Source organism: Alligator sinensis, unplaced genomic scaffold (assembly GCF_000455745.1).
Source record: "Alligator sinensis unplaced genomic scaffold, ASM45574v1 scaffold800_1, whole genome shotgun sequence".
NCBI lineage: Eukaryota > Metazoa > Chordata > Crocodylia > Alligatoridae > Alligator > Alligator sinensis.
The window spans coordinates 303,682-326,208 of record NW_005842655.1 but is presented as its reverse complement, the minus strand read 5'-3'; the positions used below and the strand labels follow the sequence as shown (position 1 = coordinate 326,208).

At 55.8% G+C, this 22,527-nt stretch overlaps 1 protein-coding gene across 1 annotated transcript; it reads right to left on the bottom strand.

The window, feature by feature from the left end:
• Nucleotides 1–512: 512 nt before the first annotated feature.
• Nucleotides 513–14,818, bottom strand: LOC102374510 (angiopoietin-2-like). Its single transcript, XM_025215604.1, has 9 exons — nt 14,807–14,818; nt 14,397–14,552; nt 13,767–13,888; nt 11,970–12,202; nt 11,376–11,500; nt 10,535–10,636; nt 8,749–8,915; nt 5,904–6,034; nt 513–5,357 (listed from the first exon to the last, which is right to left on the bottom strand). Exons 1-9 carry the CDS (start codon nt 14,816–14,818, stop codon nt 5,197–5,199), a joined length of 1,209 nt encoding a protein of 402 aa, XP_025071389.1. The 3' UTR covers nt 513–5,196.
• Nucleotides 14,819–22,527: the final 7,709 nt, after the last annotated feature.

Sequence of the window (22,527 nt, the reverse complement as noted above, 5' to 3'; positions counted from 1 at the left end):
TACTCCTGCCTAATAGCACTGCATGTGTAGATGCGAGACATTTACTGTGGAGCTAATCAGTGGACTCCTCAATAAATGTCTTGTGTAGACATGCCCACTGTTTTATTGATGAGCCTTGGCAAAAGGAGTTTTTTGGAGAACAGTGAGATAGTTGGGCACTTTCTGTTTAGTCTTTCAGATATTATGCGTCAACTCTAGCAAACGTTATTGTACAGTAAGCTCAAAGCGTTCATGCTCTCACCCTGCATGGGGCTTTAGCCCATGCTCCCTGGCTGTACAAAGGAATCCCTTGTCTATTCAGCCACAGGGCTGGGCAAGTATCACTCACACCCAGACCTTTCCAGTTACAAACGGGAAGTTCTGTCTAACTCGCCTGCCTCACCTGAGTGCCTGGGGCTGTTTCTGCAGAGGCAGGCCTGGAGTCTGCTAGTACCTTACAGGGGCATTTGAGTCTCTTTGTCCTTCACAACACCAGTGGGGAAAAAGAAATTACTCAGTAGGGATTTCTCTTTGTTCAGTAATTTACTGTTGGCAGCCCCAGGGGCTGGGGTCATTATCAGGAAGTCTTTGTAGAATTACAAACAAGTATCAGCTCAACACCCCACCCTGAGACCTGGAAAAACAAAGTCCCTCCCCTATGGCCTGCGACCAGCAATGCTACAGCACTCGTTTGGAAACATCACAGCAGCAGCAATCAGTGTGGAGTCAAACACCTGCTCACACAGGAGCTGGGGCTGTCTTGTGCCTCAGTTTCCAACCCCCACCATGCACCCAGCACAGCCTCCACAATCCCCAATTAAGTACCTCCAAGAAGTGATGGGCGATGCCAGCGAGATGCTTGCTTAGATCATAGGTTCAAAGGCCCCAAGTGCTGCCCACTCCCTGCAAGATCCACTTCTACTCTTCTGCTGCAAATCTGCCACTGGCAGGGCCAGGCTGGGAAAATGAGCAACTTCACACCCTGCTCTCTTCAGCTGACCTCCACTGCACTACCCAGGCATGCTGGCTGGAGGAGCCACCAGACAGGGAAAGTCCAGGGAAGGAAGCAGGACTCCTGCCTTGTCCTCTCGGAGCCAGAGACAGCAATAATCCTCCTGTTCCTCCCCTTCTTCCTGCACTGCTTCAGGGCTTTAAACCCCCTATCCAGAAATTCAGCTCCTTGCTGCAGGGCATCAAGGTCTTGTGCCTCTTAAGGTACCAAGTCCAGGTGCCCTGTGGCCTACACCAGCTTGAGTGCACAGACCTCCATGCTGGGTGACCAGCGCTGGCTGCAGGCAGGGCTGAGAGGAGCCACAGGGGCCTGCACCCTCCTGCTCTGGGAGCAGAGCTGCCAGTTGGGGTCCCAGCCACCGCAGAGGGTTTCCCCACTGCTGAGCCAGCCTGGGTCAGTGTTTGCTCTACCCTGACAAGCTGGTCTGTGTGGAACGGTGCCATCAGTCTGTGTCTAGTGAGCTGCACTGAGGCCAAAGGGTGCTGCAAAGCGTGGTAGTACTCCTGAGTGCTAGGCTAGGTGGGCTGCTTCCCCTTGGGCCTGCTCAGAGGGGGCAGGTAGGTGAGGGCAGGGCACCCTCGCTGGGGCAGATAGAGGGTTCAGGAGGGAGGGCTATAAGGAACCCCCCAAATCCTGTTTGCATTGGGCTCCCTGCTGCATGGGGAACCCCCCCCCCCCCGGCAGACAGGGGTGCAGCTGGGGAAGACGAAAACCCAGCCCTGTGCCTCAAGCATCCCCTGGCTATGGCTGCCACCCCCAGCTGCGCCAGCAGAGGGCAGGGCTCACCTGCAATTCAGGCTCAGGATGGGCTTTGGGCTCCAGGGGCTGGGCTGAGCAGACATGGGGGGGGTGGGGTTCTTTCCACCCCATGCACCCTCTGGGTAGCACCTGAGGGCACAGGGGTCCTGACCTTGCTTGTCCCCACTGGGTATGTATAGCAGGACCCTGCCTGGGTATGTGGGTTGGTTTGGGGAAGAGGCTCTTCCTGCGACACTCGGGGGTCCTGGGGCTACATTGATGATGTAGGGAGGCAGCTCAGATTGCAGTCACTAAGGGAGCTACCCCCACCAGGCTTAGCTGCCCCAGCCGAAGTGCTTGGTGGAGTGACTGTGGTGGAGGTACCTGCCCAGATCCAAGTCCTCCAATCCTTACCCCCTTCTCACTTTGCTGAGGTGTGCAATGCCCCTCCTTCTCCCCCCCCTGCTTTGCAGGGTGCCTGCATGCCAGTAACCTCCAGGGCAGCAAATCTTGCCTTTCCCTATCAGAGCAACTAGCGGGGAGAAGGCAAATAGGTCTGTGGCTCAGGCTCTCAGGCCTCCTTCACCAAGCCCTGGACTGGCTCTCTGCTAGGAGAGGGGTGGCTGGAGTGGCTTGCGGGCATGCTGGATACGCAGCCATGCTTGTCACACAGGTCCTGGCAGGCAGGTTCATGCTCTGCTGGGGTTGCTGCACACCTTGGCACACAGCTCATGTACCAATGCCAGGCTGGTAAGCGCAGGTGCAGGATCAGGGCCACTGTGGCAGGAGAAGGTTTAGTCCTTCCTCTCCACTTGGCCACCCACCCAAGTCTGCCTGCTCACAGAAGGCCACTGCCCTGCCTCTCACCCCTTGGCACCATTCTGGTGGCTTGGTGGCTCCAGCAGAGATAATTAGGTTGCTTTGGATGGACACCAGTGTAACCAGCAGCAGGATTTGGCCTGTTTGTTCCATGCCTGGACTCGCCTGCCCCAGGACCAGGGCAGCTGGCCTGCAGTTCCTCTCACCTGGTGTGTGCCCCTTACTCTGCTGGCCAGTGGCTTGGCTTCTGCACTCAGGCACTGTGCCAAGGGGCCATGCTGTGCTGGGTATCAGGACGCTGCCATGCCTGCCCCAGCTCAGCTCTCACTTCTCACTGCTGAATTGGATCTAGGCACAGAGGTGCCCTGGCTGTCCTGATAATGGAAGCCCTGCTGAGAGCTGCTGGTGCCAAGGCAGGAAGAGTAGTGCCCTGCAGAGAGCAGGTCTGGGAACCATGCCCACTCACCCTGGCGCCAGGCCCTCTGCTTGCCTGGGCACCACTGCACCGACAGCCTCACATGCAGCCCAGGGTCCATGAACTTCCCTGCCTCACTCAGGGACCAGACCCCAGCCACCCTCAGTGACAGGGGTTCAGTCTTGGGGAATGTCAGGGGGCTTGTGGGGGTCTGACTGCAGGCACTGAGAGCAGGCTAGCTCTGGGAAGTGCTGCATTTGGGCTGAGTGGGCACCCCCCTCCCAGAGCAGTGATGAGAGCCGGAGATCTGCATGTACCAGTGTGCACATCTACCTGGAGCCTCATGGGTCAGAGATGTCCCCAGTGCTCAGCACTTGAGTGCAGGGGATGGAGTCCTGCATAGCCCCCCTCCCTGTGCCTAGCAGGTGGGGTTGGGAATGACTCCTCAACACTTGGCTCCAGCCCACTCAGGATCTATAAAAGCCCAGCCAGTGGGTGGAAGCCTGCCCTCCAGATGACTTCTCTGCCAATCCCCCAGCCAAGGGGAAAGGACAACAGATGGATGCCTGCACCAGGAGACCCGAGCCATACAAGCATGAGGTTAGCATTGCACTTGTGGCCAAGTCAGGGAGAACCCCTGGTATCACCCATTTGCAGGCTGCTCTGGAAGGGGTGGATTTGGCTATGAGTGCAGGATGAAGCCCAGTGGGTGCATCCATTCAGCCTTCCCTCCAGGGATGCCTTGCTCAGCACCTTGGCCCCTGGTCCTGCCACTCTGCTCATCTCACAGACCCAAGCCTGCATCAGGAGCTGAACTCTGAGCCCTACAGATATGCTTCTGAACCGCAGCTCTTGTCATCGGATGCAGGAGGAGCCTTTGGAAGAAGGAGCTTTGCCAGATCCTGGCTCAGGGCTGACAGGGGCAGAAAGCAGCTGTTGAAACCAGTCTGGCACACTGGTCAAGACGAATGCACTGTGAACTCGTGTCTGAGCAGCTTTCCCAAGTCTCTTGTGAAGCACCCAGAGGCCTGGGCAGAGGGGTCTCTGCACTGTGACCAAGAGGCTTTGGGCTGAAAGGGTTCACACAGACGGCTGCGGGGTAGGGAAGGGCTTCTGGGGTCTCTTGCTGATGTGTGTGACCTGTCAGACAGAGATCTCTCAGGTGCCTTGGAAATCTCCAGCCCTTGCTGTCTGCTGTGTCTGGCAAACCCCTTACTGATGGGGCCTCAGATTGACCTAGTGGGTCCTGTTTGCTTGTTGTGGGGAAGTGCAAATCCCCACATACAGGCAACCTGTCACAGACTGCCAGCACAAGAGCCCAAGAGCATGCACCATGGAGTATCCGAGCCATGGCCGGGGCTGCCCTGTTCTCAGAGCAAACCCTTCCGCGGGCTGCTGGTTCCTCAGTGAGACACGTTGAGTCAAACCTCTCTGTTATCCATTCCTCTGCTGTCCTCTCTATCTCCCAGCTATCCTAGGAAAAGGCCAGACTAAATGAGGCCAGCAAGCCTTGAGTCTAGGACCTGCTGGGAGGGGGAAGGCTCCTGAGAGCCACCTGCCACCATCACCATATCCTCAAGGCACCCTCCTAGGCACAGCAGAGAAGGGCCTGCACCCCGCACAGAGGACAAACACTAGCTCCATACATGGGCCTTAAGGCTTGTAATGGGCTGAAGCAAAGACTGGGCCTACATTGCTGGCCTTAGGGCTGTTCTGATATGGACCCTGGGGTTCAGGCCCATGCTCACCCCCACCCCCTGCTTGTCCCAGCCTTGCCCCAGGCCCTGGGACCCAGTCCAGCACAGCCACATTGTCCACACGGGTATCAGCCCCTCACATCCATGAGCAGGGCACCATTACCAGCCCTGGCACGCCAGCCATGTGTGCGCAAGCCAGCTGCTAACACAAGGAGAGACTAAGACATAAGCACAGGCTTGGTTTGGGGAGCAGGAAGAGCCCACTGCTTGCAATTGCTTGTGCTGCTCTGCCCATGGGACACAGGTCTGGTGCTGCTTTGAGCTTGAGCGGCAGGGGTGATGCAGAGTGCAGGGCTGAGCTAGTGCCCACCACGTTCTTGCTCCCCTGGGGTTAGACACTGACATGCCATGGTGCCAAGGCTGGTCTCAGCCTCAATGACTCAGAAGCCTCCGTGACTGGGGCTGTGCAGCTCAGCTCTCCACCAGGCCAGTCTTTCCTCGGTGGTGGTGGGACAGCCCGAGCTTGCTGCCCATCCTCAGAAGTCTGCTGGCCGGATCATCATGGTCGTGGCCTTCAGCCTGTGGCTGGGCCCCTTCCAGTAGTGCCATTTCATGCCATTGTACCGGACTGTCGTGGAGCTGGCTGGGTAGTACACCCCGTTCAGGTTGGAGGGGCCACAGGCATCGAACCACCAGCCTGGGGACAGAGTGGAGACATGGATCATTGGCTGGGTGAAGGGGTCCCAGATTCCCCATCCTGCTCCTACCCTCCTGAGGAGGGGAAGGGGAGGTAAGCCAGAGAGGCCCCTCCACTTTGGTTGCTACTAAGTGTGCCTGTTTTTGTTCTAGCCCCCACGAACCTTCTTGATGGGGTTCACTGCATTGCTAACTAGGGTCAAAATATGCCCACGGTAGAGCTGGGGGAACCAGTCCAGAGCTGGAGTGGTCAGAGTGAGGGGGAATCAAGTGGAAGAAGGTGTGGGTGCTGGTGACGAAAAGAGGGGCCTTTGTTAGGTTCCTGCTATGCTGACAAGGACTTGGGCCCAGACTGGAGATGCCTCCCCTTGCCTGGGACCAGAGCCAAGGCGAACCAAGGGCAAGGAGAACCAGGAACTAGTGTGAACAGGCAAGCGTCAATAAGGCCAGGAAATGGTCCTGTTCAGTACCCACAAAGCCAGTAAAGTAGAGCCCCAGAGTGATACAGATGCCAATGGCCCAGGCCACACCCCACAGGGGATGTTACCTCCCGTTGCCATTTGAGCACACTTGCAGCCACATCGGTCGTGGTCAGCATCCTTGGTACTGAAGTCTGTGCCCACGGGGCTGAGGCTGCTTGTCCGCCCGGCTGTGCCGCTGTAGTCCTGCACGTGGAGCCTGGGAAGACACACATATGGGGGTCTCCAGCAGGTGCTTCCAGGAGGGCACCAGTGAAGCAGCAATGCTGGGGTGGGGACCTTGGAAGATGGGAGACCAAAGACAAGGCAGACCTGGAGCATGCAGCAAAACAGGTCTGGATGGAGGCAGCTTCAGAGGCTGTTAGTCTGTGGTGTGTTCTGGGCGAGAGCTGCTTGGCAAGTTGGGAATGCACCTCTCCCAGGTGGCTGAGACCCCAAAGGAAAACCTCATTGGAGGGGTCACTACAAACCCAAAGGGAGCAGCTGCAGATGCCCAGGCATCAGCTTTCCCCATGTGGGGGCAGGTTGAGTCTTTCTGCTTCAAGAAGGCTGGGGTGGGTAGTCACAGAGCACTGAATGATCAAACTGTTCATGAGGCTTACAAGAGGGTGAGAGGGATGGATGCCAAGATGCCCTGCGGTCCAGCTAGCACCCCTGTGCTGCCCATTTCTGTGCCCACCTAGTCCTAGACCCATTCTGCTGAAGCTGCCCAAACAGGGGGAGAGAGTATGTGTCCTGGAGGATGCCTGGGAGCTGTGGCTCTGCAGACAGCACCAGAGATGATGAGAGCTAGTGATGCCACGATCCCACCTTGCCCAGAGCTTGCAATGGGAAGTGCTTTGCATGACAGATCCTCCATCGCTCTCAGGTGCTGCTGAGATGGCTCAAAGTCCTGCTCACCTGTCCCCAGGGCTCTGGAGTGGCGACCTCAGCAGCTGGAGTTTCCAAACCAGTTACCAACACAACCCTCCTAGCACCACCCGCCCCAGAACACCATGCCCTGGGCAGCCCCTGGCCTGCCTCGGGGAGGACCGTGTGCTCTGAAGAGCTGATGTTTGCTTTCCTACTTTCTCACACAATCCCCTCTGCAAAACAAACCGTGCCTGCGACAGGGGATATTTAGCTTGGCACTGAGGTGGGCACCGGCTATTGTTCTCCTCATTAGCTGAGGCTGCAGGTGCTCAGGGGTATGCTTTTATAGGGGAGACAGCTGGCTTCCTGCCTGCCATCAGAGACAAATATTATCACAGACAGATGCCAGAGAGCTGGGACCTGCAGCACTGCAGAAGAATTGCCAGATCAATTATGTTTGGACAAACTTTCCAGGGAAGCAGTGCTGGAGGTCTGCGCTACCCAAAGCCAGAGGGGCTCTGGAGCTCACAGAGGAGGATGGAGTGCAGTGGACCAGGGCTTCTCTCCTCTTCTGACTGCTTCCCTGAAGGAGCTTTGATGGCTGTAATGGGAGTTGAGGAGACAATGGACATGAACTCAGAGGGCAGTAGCTCCCTTTGGGCCAGCCAATATGTTAGACAATATGGCATGAGGACACTAGCAGATCAGGAAGCTCCGTGATCTCTGTGATGCTGCACCTGGGCTGTCTTGGCATATTCTGTGTGGCATGGCAGCAATGCCTGCTGTGGGGTGCAGATGGAGCTGGCTCTGCTCTCCAAGCACTCCCCTGGCCATGGCTCATCTCAGTATTGGCAAAAGGCATATTCTTGGCTGCTGTGTTTACAAACCATTTTATCTCTTTGGCTTCTTTTGCTTGCACAGCATAGAGGGCTGCTGCATCAGCAATAAACCACTTATTAGACACATCTGCCTCCAGAAGGGATTTAAACAAGCTAGGAAGGGAACATGAAAATCTCATCAAGGCTTTGTGAAGTCATGCCCTCCCATCAGAGACAGCTCTGGGGCATTTATCACACTCCAGGCCCTGGCTATTCCTCTCATTTGGTAGCGCTCTTCCCAGCAGTAGTTTCTAGTCTAGACACATATGTTTGACCCGCACAGCTGCTGTGAGCACATGCTGGAGCTGCAGATGAAGAGTCATTTTCCCTTTGATCAAGACCAGGACTGGGTCCATGCTGCCACAAGGCCTGCAGGCTCTCCAGCAGATCCAATGGTGCTGCTATGTATGGCATCCTTCTAGAGAACTCTGCTTTGGTTCACCACGTACAAAATAATTCAATGGGTTACTCCAGGCAGCCCAGAAGTACTAGTGCTCTCACTGCAAGGTCAAAAAGCTGACTCCAGGAGTGCCTGGAAAGCAGAGAGTGCAGCACATGCCGGCTCTTGGGGGGCTATCTGGTCGGAAGGAGCCAGGCTCTCTGCTCTAAATTCTTAGCGGTCGAGGGCAAAGAGCAACAAGGGTGCAGGGTGCATCGCTGCATGAGCAACCTCGGTTCCATGCCTGCTCTGCTCCTTTCTAGGGGCCCCAGTGCTGGGAGCAGGATGAAGCACATGGAGTTTCCCCAAAAGCAAATCCCTGACTAGGGTCTGAGTCAATGTCAGACTCGGGGTTCTGAGAACGGGGATGCTGAAGCCCAGGTGTGTGCTGCTGAACAGGAGAGTGAGGACACCTCCGCAGACAGAGCACCTGGCTGGGGGTGGCCAGGAGCATTAAAACCGAGAAGAAACATCATTGATTGGCTCCAGGGCAGGGCTCAGTGTTCACTCTGAAATCACCTTAGGGTGCAAGGGGACACAAGGGCCTCAGTTGCACTTCAGGAGTCTCCATTCAGTGTCCTGTATGGCAATTCCACGTGTGAATCGCCATACAGAGAGGATGGGAGCAAATGTGGATAAGCTGCCTCCAACAGATACAGGGGCTGCCCCCAAAGCCACCTGGTGAGAGGGAAAGATCATCCTGAAGGCACAAACCTGAAGTAACACAGACCAAGCGAGACTCACCGGTAGTTTTGCTCCTCGCTGCCCAAGTAGAAGTGCTGGTATAAGGAGTAGGCCTCGTTGCCATCCCAGTCCCGGAGCTGGACCCGGAGGGAGTAGGCTCGCTGAGTGGTGAGCTGGTGGATAAAGTCATTGCCCAGCCAGTATTCTCCAGGCGGGGCCCCAAAACCCTGCAGGGACAAAGAGCAGAAGAGTTGGTGAGGCAGAGGAAAGCTAATGAGAATTGGGAAGGAAGCTGGCACAGGGCTCAATCCTGGAGAGTGGCTGCTACTGAAGAAAGCACACGTTACCCAGCTCCTGTTCCACAGTTCCTGTTCCATCAGGGGCTGACCTGGTTCCAGGTGGACCAGAACTGCCCGAGAGGATGGGAGGGTTCATCAGTGGCCTGACTGGTGGGGCAAGGAGCCCTCTCCTGAACCACTCACATGGATGCAGGCTCTGGCTGTTGAGTCAGATTGGAATGGTTCCCAGCACAGTGGTGCAATGGTGCTTTGCTGTCTTTGGACAAGGCTGCAAGATACCCCCACTGGGTTCAAAGGAGCCTAGAAAGAAGCTGGTGGTGCAATGTCCTGCATACTGCAGCAACCGCACACATATCAGCACAGCATGAGTAGCAGATACAAGGACAGCACAGCAACTTCCGTGCTGGGCTCTGCCACCATGCAGAGGTCTAGAACAGCTGTAATCCAGGTCACTGCCCCCATCACTTCCTTGGAAAGGCCAATTCAATTGTCCCATGTCCCCCTGCCATGCTCAGACTGTGCTCCCCAGGCTGTTACAGCAGAGCCTAGGCTGCAAAAAGACAACCCAGGTACATGCAATGTCCCAGGCAGAGCCCACCTGCACAGGAGCCCTGCTCCTGCTGTGTTCCCAAAGCAACTTGGCTTCAGCAGGCAGCACAGGTGAGGATGCACTCCAGAATCTTTTCTCCCAAGGTTTCCAGGCACAGAACCAGCCCTGTGCACCCCTTTCCCCCCTCACAGTTCTAGCCACGACCTATTTTTCATGCCCCTGCAGATGACTCACAGAAGGACTGCAATGACATGTGAAAAAGGGAGAGTGACTGTGTACCTGGGCTGGATGCTCTGCCAGGTCTTTTCTGGCCTATCAGGACTCTCAGGACCAAACCAGCAGCAGTCTGCCAGCTTCAGTGGGGAGATCCCAGACATAAGCGCAGTTAGCAGAGCTGAGCTTGCACCTTTCAAGAGCAGCCCTCCCATAGGACCTCAGCACAGGAGAAATCCTGCCTGTCTGGGCATTGCAGTGAGCAGAAGGGGTCTTTACAAACATGGAGGACCATGATTGCAATATGCCCTTTCCTACAACATACCCTTGGGATGCCCAGCAGCCATGCTCTCCAGTTGAGAAAAGGAGGAGGTGTTTTCTTCACTGCAGCCCGAATCCCACCCCCACAACCTCCTGTCTGTTTCCAAGTTCTCCTGACCCTGCAGCAAAAGCAGCCCCAGGGCCAGGTGCTTGCTTGCAGGGCACAACCCAGCCCAAGCAAGGCAGGGGTGGCCAGCACAGTAGCTCAGCTCTCCTTCCTCCCTCTTCCTCTGTTTGCTGCCCCGCACATTCTACGGCACCCACCACGTGCCCCGTTACACAGCAAGGCAGTCACCTCTGCTCTGCCTTCCTTCCCACTGCACATGGGGCTGCTGGGGAAAGCATGGTCTTGTCATCCAGGGAAATAGCTGGGCTATTCCCAGCCTGTACGGGAAGCCCTTCCTGTCCCTAGGCAAGGAAACGGCAGTGGTCCCAAACCCCTGCAGGCTGAGAAAAGCCTTACTTGTTTATATTCCTTCCAGGTGCGGTGGAAGTCCACAGACCCGTCCTTCCGGTGCTGGATGATGGTCCAGCCTCCTCCGCTGGTCTCCATGTCACAAAAGGCCTGCGAAAGGGACACCATGTTCACGGGGAAAGGGGGGAGGGTGACACAAGCAGCTGTCTCCATGCTCTAACAGACAGGCCATCGGGAGCTCTGGATCCAAGGCAGGGGCCAGGCTGTGATCCTCCATGTGCAGCCTGACCCTTCTGGCTACATGGACATGGTTCTCATTGGGAGCTAGGCTGTGGGCTGAATGGGATCCAGGTCAGACCCATGGGTTGGGAATGGGGAAGGTGTACTCTTCATAAGCACCGTTCTTCAGGGCAGGGGGGCACTCTGCCTTCCAGGACCATCTGTGCATTGCATCATGCTGCCCTAGTCCTGCAAAATGAGTGCCAATTAACGACACCCTCCCCCAACCCCAGCCCACTGGCCAGTTATTGGAACCTGGCGACAAACAGAGACACTGAGGTCAGCAAGGTGACAGGGCCAAGGCCACAGAGTCAGCAATCAACACAGCTGAGGGAGAACAGGCTCGCTTTCCCACCAGCTCCAGCCATTAGACCCCACTCCCCTCCCAAAGCTGGGCACAAAACCCAGGAGTCCCGATTCCCACCCCTCCACTCCAGTCATTAGATCCCTCCACCCACTCAGTTCCTCCTGGACCCTTTGCTGGGCACAAACATAACACTGAAGCACAGGGTCTGCCAGTGCCACTTCCTGGCACATGCCAGGCTCAGGGTGCAATCATAGGGGCCTAGGTGGGGAGATATACAAGGGGCCTGGGCATCTGAAGGCTTACTCTGGTCATGCCTGTGGAGTTGGGGAAGTGCAGGGTGTAGACTCCACTGGTGGCCAGGCCCGATCTGAATGCAGCTGCGCAGTCTTGGAACACCGTCTTCTCATCCTGGGGCACCGGGGAGATGTCTGCAGGGAGCAGGGAAGGGGAATATACTCAGCACAGTCCCTGGCTGCTCCCATCCTAGCCCTCCCCCTCACTAACAGCCCCAGGAGCACCCGTTCCCGCTCTGGCTCTGCACTGTGCAGCAGGCTCCCTGCTGCCTTGGCTGTGAGCAGTGCCGCTCATGGAAAACTAAGCTCAGCAGAGATGAGCCCAGCAGAGACAGCTCCAATGGCACTCTCCAAGCTCAGCGCAGGCAGCAGGGTGGGGAGGGAGCAGGCTGGGCTGTAGTAAGGCACAGCTCCATCCCCAGGGAGGGGGACAAGCTGCCCAACATTAGAGCACTCATGGACTGCTCCAGTTATCTCAGGGAGGGGCATCAGGGGGGTATCACCAGTTCCCCCACCCATGCTTGCCATATGAGCGACTGGGTCTGAGTCTGTGCCCCACCCGTCCCAATACCTCTGCCCATCCCTCCTGCCCCAGGGCACTAACGGTTGCACTGTGAGACCAGCCCCAGGAGCTGGTGCACGGTCTCCACAAGCGAGGCCTGCTGTCTCTGCAGCACTGTGGTGTTGGCCGAGGCTGAGGCGAGGTACTGCTGCAGTTCCCAAATGAGCTGGGCTTGCTGCGACAGGAGGCCCTGCATCTCCAGCTTCTTGGCTTTCAGCCCTTGGAGCTCCTCCTCATGCCTGCCTTCCATGTCCAGGACCTTCTTCTCCAAGCGGCTGTACAGGGGGAGAGAGGACAGGGGAACAGTCTCAGAGAAAAGCCAAGGAGAGGTGAACCAGGGGGGCAGAGCACTAGGCCAGGGCTCAGGACCAGGAGTTGATCTCTGGCTTTGCCACTGGCTTCCTGCATGACCATGGGCAGGTCACTTCATCTCTCTAGGTCTCAGCTCCTCATCTAGGGAGAGCATGAGTCAGGGCAGTACTGGCATCCTGAGTGGGGACTGCAGGGATAAAGACTGGTGAGGCTCCCAGGGAAGTACTTGGACAGACCATACATTTACTGACTTTGTGCCACATGGCAGGAGCAGCCTGTGTGAGGGCACAGCCCTGTGAGTCCCTCTCCTCCAAGCAGCCTTGCAAGGGTCTTTTTTCCCAGATGCAGTTTTGCAACCTGAGGATGTTTAACAGCCATCCTCTTGGGCTCCTCCTCGGGCTCCTCCCTTGGGTGGCATTGAGTGACCCTGTTCCCAAGCCCTGCCAGGGAGCTTGTGGTCTGCTGTTTTCTTAAGGAAGCCCATGTTCCTCCTCCTGCCAGCGCCATGTCCGGATGAGGCCCAGAGACAAGCACAGCAAACCTGGGGCAGCTTGTGGGGCTCGAGGCATTGGCAGGAGTCGGGGAAGAGCCATAAAACCTGTAATGATAAGGAAATGCTCTGGGGTGGCCCCTCTTTGAAGCGAGGCTAATTGGCTGGCTCAACAGGCTCCAGGGCCTGGGGCTGCATTTGTGGGGAACCAGATGAGGTGGATTTACAAGGGAGAATACTTCTGGCAGCCTAAACCTGTGACCTGGAGTCTGGGATGGCAGGGGGTATGTGTGTAACCAGGGTGTCCGACTGACAGTGCTGCTGGAGACTGCTTTGGCTGTGCTGAGGTGTACAGTGCACGGCCAGCTTTGTCACTAAGTGGGGGCCCACAGACCAGCCCCCTGCAAGCAGAGACAACCTGTTAATTTACTGCTGGTGACAGCTCCCAGCTGTCTGCATTTCAGAAGCACGCTCCCACCCCTTCCTATGCCACACTTGTACAAGGGGAACGGGAGACCCATTTGAGTGTGCCGAAAACCACCTCCAGAAACACAGGGGGCAGAGGAGCTTGCTAAGCTCTGGAGTTTGGGGTCCATGTGGCATGAAACAGCCACGGAAACCTGCAGGAAATGCGACAGTTTGGGCTGCAGGAGCCAAGGTTCCCAGCAGAAGGGGAGCCTTACAGTTAGCCCAGCTTGGGCTGTCTGTTCATTAGACAGGAAGCAGTTTCAAAGGAGGCTTTACAGAACTTCCCCTGAAAACTGCGTTTAAGCAGAGGAGGGGAATATGCTGGGCATGGTCACGCTGCCCCTGACACACACAACTCCTGTACGGTGCCATAGGTCCTCAGCTGGTAGGTGAAATCCAAGGACAGGCATGGCTTTATGCCCTCACCACCCTTCCTGGAAGATCCAGTCCCTGGATTCACCAAACCCCTCAGCACCCAGATTTCCCTCTTCCCATGTGGTCTTGCAGGCAGCCCTGAACCCTCTGATCTCCACAGCCCTCCAGTTGCTGCCAGTCATGGTTTTCCTCACCTGTTCTTCTCCTGGAGTTTATTTATTTCCTGTGTCTGCAGCAGCAGCTGTTTCTCCAGCTTCTGGGTGGACAGGGAGTTCTCCAGCATCTGGATCTCCAGCCGTGATGTGTGGTTGAGAACCTGAAACACCGGCCCCAATGAGGTGGGTCAGGAAGGGGGAGAAGAGCGGACTGGGAGTCTCTCTCTGAGCTGGGCAGCAGGAAGAGCAGCCTGCGAGGGGGAAATGCCCTTTGGCCTCAATCTGTCTGGTGTGGAAGATCCTGGGGAGTAGGGTACACGGGCACATCAGGGCCCTGAAGGCAGGAGGCGGCTGAATCCCAAGAGCTCAGGGACAACAACCAGGCCTGACCTTCCCAAAGGGCTTAGCGCCCAGCCATGTTTCAAAAGAAGGGACCAGACCTCTTCATAGCCACAGCACCCCAGATGCAACCACATTCCTTGACATTTGTGAAGTGCCCAGTCTTGGTCCCCTAGAGCTGGACCATATTAAAGCCTCCCACCAGCATTTTGCAGTCACAGCTGGTTGACTGTGCATTGGTTACTCAGGCCAAATCCAACCTTAGTGCGAGTACATACGAACCTCGCCTGAACTCCTGGAGTCACACTCATCCATGCTGAAGGCCATTACCTGTGTCTCCACGTCGGTGAGCTTGCGGGTCTGCTCAGCTGTCTGGCTCAGCAGGCTGGTGCCCATCTCCAGCATGGCAGCTGTGTGGTTCTGCACTGCATGCAGCTGGATTTCAGCCATCTCCATCTTCACGTTCTCCTGGATGTAGCTCTCCAGCTGGGATGGAAAATGCAGGAGAGGGGTCAGTTCTGCATATGAGCATCCACCACCCCCACCGCTGCAGGCCACGGGATGAGATGGGGAGCATGCAATATGCTGACCGCAAGCAGCCAGACTACCTGGACAGACACAAGCCACATTAGTGCTGCAGGAGAATGTGAGCATGATGTGCTGTTTTGGTTGCACTGAAGCCTACCAATCCATTCCCCCTCTAGCCCCATACAAATCCCTCTAGCTATTCCTTTACATACACTTCCTTTCATGTACCCATGCAGCTATCTAGCCGTTGGCTGTACAGGTTGCACCATAAACTGCTGCCCTCCCACAGGTCTCAATAACAGCGGTGTTCATGGCCCCTTAGACTCAGATTCATGAATCTGAAGGGTGGGGCAGGCTCTGCTTAACCTCTGATGCCCCACAATGTATGGCCCTGCCTTCCCCCGGCCCGTTTCACAGACAGGGAGTCTGCAGCACAGAGGAGTACAGTGAAGCAGGGCTCATCATGGTGGTGGCAGGGTTGGGGACATACCTCAAAGAGTATTTCATGTGCTTGTCATTAGCCTGCGCACTCCCTTCTGCCAGGGGGGAGCAGGCAGCAAAACAAAGAGCTTGGGAGGGTGAGAGCATGCCGTCTCACTTGCTTGTCCTCCCTGTATTGTCCTTCAGTGCCTGCTCCCTGGGACTGTGTGTGTTTTGCTTTGCATAAATATTTCTCTCTCCTGACTATATTTATGCAGGTGATGTGCCCTGCACATGGGCAAATAGGTGCATCCCTATGGCTGCTGGACAAACTTCCTTCCATTGTCACACAAGTGAGGCAGGGAGTTCCACCCTTGCACACCCACACGGCTGTCTCTCAGCTCCCCTCCCCAGGGCCCAGCAAGACCAGGTCAGCCCCCCTCAAGCCAGGGCTCCAATACAAGTGCATGCATATTGCTGAACGAAGAGGCTCCCTGGTTAGGGGCTGAGCATTTTGGGACAGCGATCAGCTGTTCACTCCAGGTCTCTGTAGCACCTAGCAGGGTGTGGAGCTGATCCCTTACTGGGGTCTTAGGCTCCAGTACTGGGACAGTGCTCACATAAATCCCCCTCTCCTGTTAGCCAGTATCTCCCTCTTCTTCTTCTTACAAAGTTCAGTTGCCCTTCAGTGTCTGCACTGCTATACTTCCTAGCTCTGTGAATGCCTGAAATAAAAAATCCAGCCCTCTCACAAGGAGTGCACAGTCCAAGCAGATGACTGAGTTGAAGGGGGCCCAGTATGGACCAGCATCTGAGCTGGCAAAGCTGATCTTTCAGTTCAGCCCCTGCTTGACAACTGGAAGCTCCCAAGTTCACCTCTCTCCCAAACCTGAGGCCTCAGCCAGGGATGGATGCTAGATTTGGTACAAGCATGACCTAAAAAGATACTCTAGGGAAGAGCTATGAGATGTGGCTCATTTAGAGCCTCATTGCCTGCCCTGAGTGCATCCAGGTGCCGACTGATGCAGCCCATGTGGCTCGAAGGGACTGCAACCAGGAGCTCTTATCTCTTACAGGTTGCAACTCAGCTCTCACCCAGAGCCCCTGCGTTTGTGCCCTGATGGGCTGCTATGACCGACTCCACACTCGCCTCACTAGAAGTATGCTGGGGGAGCCAGGCCCAAGCCCATGCTGCCCACGGAGAGACAAGGAGGAGCTGTGGGGGCCTGGCATCCCAGAAACCTGCCTCATCTCCATGGGGGCACAGCTAACCCCAGACCAAGTCACCCCTTGAGTCCCATCTCCACCCTTCCACAGTGATCTGGCTTCCTTCCAAGGTCAACTGTGAGCAGCCCGCCTTGCTGTGGCTATGGGGCTCCAACAGCCCCAAGCATACATGGCACTACTTGTGTCCCCCTGCCCTCCATCCCAGCTGCAGCAGTTTAATGGGTCCTTCATTAAGGGTCAGTGATTACTGCACTCAGGAATGTTCCTGGGAACTGCGGGGCAAGTCAGAGGAAGCTAAGGTTCAGGAGGAATTTCCCCAGGGAAGGCTCTGTGGGATCTGCTTCCTGCTGCTTAACAGGAGGACACCAGACTATGCTGGGCAGGGGCTGACAGGCCTTTCCGTGTGCTTTTTGCCACAGACCCAGGCTGGCAGCATGGTCAGGGTGCTCCATCAGTGAAGCTGCAGCTGCAGCAAGGTTCCTGCCTCTGGGCCAGCATCCCTAACAGGGAACTAGAAATAAGGGCCCAATCCCTGGCCCAGTCGAAGCAGAGCATGGACTGCAGCAGACATCCATAGGCTTCAGATCAGGTCCTCAAAGAGCAGAGGCAGAAGACACCCCCTTTCAGGGTTCAGTCTTGCCCAGGGACTATCCTTTGGAAGCCCAACCCCAGCCGCCCCCAGTAGCACTGGGTATTCAAGCATGGGAGGCTGACAACGAGCTTCAGCTCACCCCTTGCCTGCTGGAGAGCAGGATGTTTCCCCCTGTACCCTGGGGTAGTCACAGGATGGACAGCATTACAACCACACTCATACATGGAAGGAAGACACCTCCAATCTCCTGCATGCTAAGTGCCTGGTTCCTTCAAGGAAGGAGGCAAAGCTGGTAGGGCCCCAGCTCAGATGAACCACAGTATTCAGGGACTCCATGAATGGAAACGCTGTGTCTGCCTGGGGGCTGTGGCCATGTAAGGCAATATTAGTGGGTCAGTTGGAAGAGGCTGGCTCCCACAGGCCAGCTCCTGCAGTGAAGGAGAGCTCGGTACACAGCTGTCAAACCCCAGAGCACTCTGCTGGTGGCTCCCTCGCTGCACAGGCTCCCCTCCTGCTCAGCAGCCTGTCAGGCTGTCACACCAGCCCCATGCCTTTCTCCTGCTGATCTGCAGGAACTCATCTGCATGCCGGTTCATTTAGGCAGTGACAGGCTTGCCCAGGAGCTGTCAGCAAAAGGGAGAGGGCAGATCCATGATGCTGGAGAGAGACCAGACACCTGAGGGGCTGGAGGGGGAGGCCAGGAAGGGAGGATGGAGCTGATTTTCACTTGGCACTTGTTTGATCTGGACCTTGTCCACAGGGACTAGAAGCTGTGACCCTCCTGCTGGGTGTTCAGTGGCCCATGCATTGCAAACTTCCAGGTCTCAGGCAGGCTCTCCATGGAAGCAGCACCCACATGATAGCAGAGCTCCCCTAAGGTTGTCATCACCTCTGCAAGCCAGCCAAGAAGACAGGAGAGAGGCTGAGCTTTCAGCTGCTTCCTGCCTCTGCTCTGGGCTCAGCGGAGGGCTGCAGTGCAGCTTTGCTTCTGGAATAACTTTTCTCCTCGGTGACTGCTCTCCCTTGAGATGCCTCTGCCGATGAGGATGTGCGTGGGAATCCTGCCTAGCTTCACATTGGGAAACAGATGCTTCCATTTACAGCTCCTGCCATGGAAGCATGTGCATGAAGCTCTGAGTTCCTGTGTCTGGATCTCTAGGGGCAGGTGTCCCAGCAGGGGTACGGATGGCAGGGTGAGGCAGCACCTTCCAGCCACTGCCACCCCAGGGCAGCCCCAAGACCTCCAATGTGCAGCTGAGGCCCAAGGCTTTGAACTCAACTCAGCACATTTTTGTTAGACCATGGTCTTGTGTGGGGTCAGCTATGATCTCCGCAGTGCCAGTTACTGGTGCCAGGCCTGTAACATCAGTGTTTGCACGGAGGCCGAGTGATCTGCCCCAGTACCAGCAGCCCCCAGGACATGCTGACATTGGGTGGGAGGGGGGAAATGAAGGTGCTGCAGTCCCCCCAGCTGCGTGCATAGCCTTGTGTGGTCTGGCGGGAATGCCAAGCCCAGCCCACATCACTGCATTGCTCTGCCTGTGCCTCTGCTGCACAGATGGAAGAGACTACTTATTTCGCTTCTGAACTATGTTGAAAGGCCTGTCTCTGGAGAGGCAGGACAGCTCTGGCTTCACGGTCACTTGTTTGGCTTGGAAAGAGATTAAAAAAAGAAAACATAAGTCACCAAAAGTCATCAGGCCTGATGAGTTCCATGTAACCCAGCGAGCACAGTTCAGAACCAAGGCAGCCCCCACCCCCTCACCCCATCCTCCCTTCTGCACAGCACTGGGGGGAACTGTTCTTTCTCTGTCCCAGAAAGATGAGACTGATCCTGGGTGCAACAGGCATGGCAAACATATGCTTTGCACTGTCCGGCTCAGCTGTTTGAGCCACTTTTCACGAGAGGGGCTGCTGGCCAGGTTCCCCGATCTCTCCAAAAAGCAGCCAAGTGATGCCTGCTTGCCTGCTGCCAAGTGATGATCAAGGATGGAGTAGCACCTGCCACCCAGCTGAACGTTTCCTCTGAACAAGTGGGACTTGTGCAGAGCAGAGCAGCATTGCCCCAGCCACAAGAGAAGTACTGAGAAGTCAAAGCCTTCCGCAGGAAGTCTCTTGCTGCCATTCAAAGAGCATCTTCTAGTGTTTAGTGCCATGTTCTGTCTTATTAGGGAAATGGGAAACCTGAGAGGGCCCAGGACCTAAAGACCTACTGGAATCCAGATGGCAGGAACCTGTGAAGCCAAGCAAACCCCAGGGAGATTCAGAAACAAAGCATGCATATAGGTTGCATGCCAGGTCCACCTGGCACTGCAAGGACTAGCTGGCCTCATGAACCCCACCAATTATCAACTGTAAAATAGTAACACCCAGAAAGCCCAGGCGAAATCAGGGTCTCATGGCACTGCCACTACACATAGCAAGAGACTATCCTTGTCTTAGAACAGCTTTGCCTAAGCAGATGACTGGAGGATTGGAAAAAGCAGCGATCCACAACACAAAGAGAAGTGACTTGATCATGATCACATGGGGCGTCAGTGGCAGAGACAGGAACTGAGTCCCAGTCCAGTGCATCAACCACCTCCTCCCCCCCGGCCACTGTATTGCAAAGCCAAGCTTCCTTAGACACAAAGTCACCAGCCGGCCACTCCCTGCAAAAGTCTGTTAGCTCTCCCAGAAGCAGGGCACCCTGGATCTTTTAAACCTGGGTCTGGTTTGTGTTACTCAAACCCACCAAAATGGTCCTGAAATGGCCAAGCCTTGCTGTTTCATATCCTTGAGCAGTTAGGAAGCCCCAGCTTGGGCTGGAAGTGTAATAACACAGCCAAAAACCCAAAGTACTCCAGGTGCAAGCCAGATTCCAGCTGGTTGTGACACTGGGAAGCAGGGCTGGAAACAACCCCACGCAGCAGAGCCTGTGCATGGAAAACACCATGACAGCTCCAGATACAGCCACATTGGTGGCACTCCACTCCCGTCACGTGCCCATTCCTGTTTAAAGAGCCCAGATGGCTGGAGAATGCTGTCTAATTGGCTCCCCCCACCATCCTGCCAATTAGTGTTTCAGACCAGCGTGGAGACAACAGCCTGTCCAGCATTGCATTTCTGACCCACGGCTGTGCTGCTGGAAGGGGCAGGGGGCGGGGGTTGTTACAGACACAAGGAGCTCTTTTTTTGGGGGGGTAGGGGGCTCAGCAGTAAAATTGGCCATAGACAGGCACCTGGAAATAATGATACTGATGTTCACCTGGCACCATCCACCAGAGCACCTCAGAGCACCTCATGCATTGGGATGAATAAAGCCAGAGGCATCCAGAGGAAGAAATGGAGGTACAGCCTTCTGCAGTTAGCCTTGGGTAATCTGGCTGCGGCTAGTACCAGGTGATGCGGTGTGAAGCGCAAGATCACAATAAGCACTCAGCAGAAACCAGATCGGATCTGCTAAGTGACTGGACCAAGGACACACACACACACACACACACACAGAGTCAGTGGCAAAGTCAAGAGCAGAAACTTGAGGCTCTCACTTCCCAGCCCAGTACTTTAACCACATAGACTTATTCCTCTTGGCAAGCAACAGCCAAATCATGGCAATCACTGTGCCACAGTGCAGGCTATAATGCCCCATCCCCCTTCCAGACAAGCTCACCTGACCTACCAGACCCAAGCTACAGGTTCATGTGGGCACAAGCCTGGCACAGGGAGTATCCCTGCTCTGCCTACCTGAATGCAGGGAAACAAATGCCACCCCCCAGTCCTTTACCCCCGTGGAAACTCTACCCTCCAGCCACAGTCCACAGAAAGCTGATTTTTTTCCAATCTGGATCCCTAGAATAGGATACACGACTCTCCAGCCCAGGGGATCATTTGGGTCCTAACTGCTGCCCTTTCTCATAGCCTGCAACCATGCCCTTATGCCAGGAAGCAAGCTAAGCCTGTTCTCACCAGGTCAGTGCCTGGGAGAGTCCCAAAGGCCATTCAGCGCTACAGGAAGTGGTGCTGGGGAGCCAGCAGAGGTGCTCTTCTTTGCCAACACACCCTAAGTTCCCACAACTTCTAAGCATACTATGCCTTGCACACAAACCTCCCCCTGAGGGCTTTCACTGCTGACTTTCCTCCCTGATCCTGGCTCACTGTGCAGAAGATGCTCAGGGGTGATAGCCCAGCATTAGCACCAAAGGAGGGGGTCCAGGGCGAGTCTTGGCAGGTGAAGAAGTGCTATGAGGCCTGGCATGCTGCAGACGTTCTTCCTACATTCTCCCCTGCTCTTTCTTTCCCTGTCCCCTTGCCCAGGCCCCAGAGCTAAGGCTGACCCAAACCACCTCTCATTTCCCAGTGGAGCAGGGCAGTGGAGGAAGTGGACAGCAGAGGAACCCTGCTTTGCAGGATGAACATCCCTGGATCCCAGCCTCCATCTGATGGATGGGAAAGCACCATCAGCCCTAATGGCTGTGCGGGTCCCACGCTGCATTGGAACAGCGTTACCAGTTGACCGCGATACCATGATCCATAGCTTCGCGGATCATAAACATGCGCTCTGGTGCTGGAGGGAAGTGAAACAGCCAAGGGGAACATTTTATACTCTGCTTCCCAATCGTCCGTGCATTTCTATTTAACCCTTTCTATGCTTCAGGACCGGACAGCCTTGCAGCATCCTCTACCACAGTGGGGGGAGGCAACCTTTCTGGTAGACGTGCCACAAATTAACCCTGAACCACCTCGGAGCGCCACTCCAGTCCCCGTCCTCTGCCTGACCCGATGCTGTGCTTTTTGCTCCCTGCCCTATCTGCAGCTGTGCTCCCTTCTCTTTCCCCAATCTGCCACATGCTACACACAGAGGCTGCCCTGGTACATGTGCTGCAGGTTGGCCAGTGCTGCTCTAGCAGCCAGCACAGGCTTTGGCCCCCTTGTTCTTGCACATTAGATTTGCTTGTAGAAGCAGACGTAGCTGTTCAGATGCAAGTTTATAGGGTGGCAGCAGTAAGGGGACAGAAGGAAACTCTGCAAGGAGAGGCAAGTGTGGCAGCACAACAGATCCCTCCCCTCCCAACTGCAACCCCCCAATTTCCAATACCTGCTATCTCAGCTCAGATGCTTGCTTCCTGCCTGGGCAGAACTTAGCTGCAGCAGCCCCCCAGCCCGCAAGTCCTGGGAGTGCAGTCTCAAGAATACACTAATTTGCACTTTTTTTTTCAAAGGACCCACAAAACCATCTGGCACACACTGCACCCCATGCCACTAAAATGTGGCCACCTCTGCGGGAAGCAGCAGCAGCTGACCCAGAAGGAGAGACAGACAATGCAACATGCGGAAGAGGAGAAAAGGGAAACGCTAGCTATTTGGGAACAAATTCTCAGCTCTGCGAAAAAACAGACCTGCAAAATCTCTTGTGCCCATTCGGTACAAACAGGGCTCTAGGTGCTAGGGTCTCATCCCAAGACCTCTACAGAGCAGGCAGCACAACTCGTACTTCTACATCGCGTGCAAATGAACAGGTATTCATTAGGAGGGCCATGGGTACTGCTGCTTTCAGGCTCAGTTGCATGCATACTCCTGCCTTTTTGATCTGATTTTCTTTTTGAAAGCGTGGGAAGAGAGAGGGAGCAGCTCTGCTCCGGGGGACCGGGAGCCGCGCGCAGCCCCGGCTGGGAGAGCACCCCGGGGCCCCGCAGGTACGGGCTGGGCTCCGCAGGC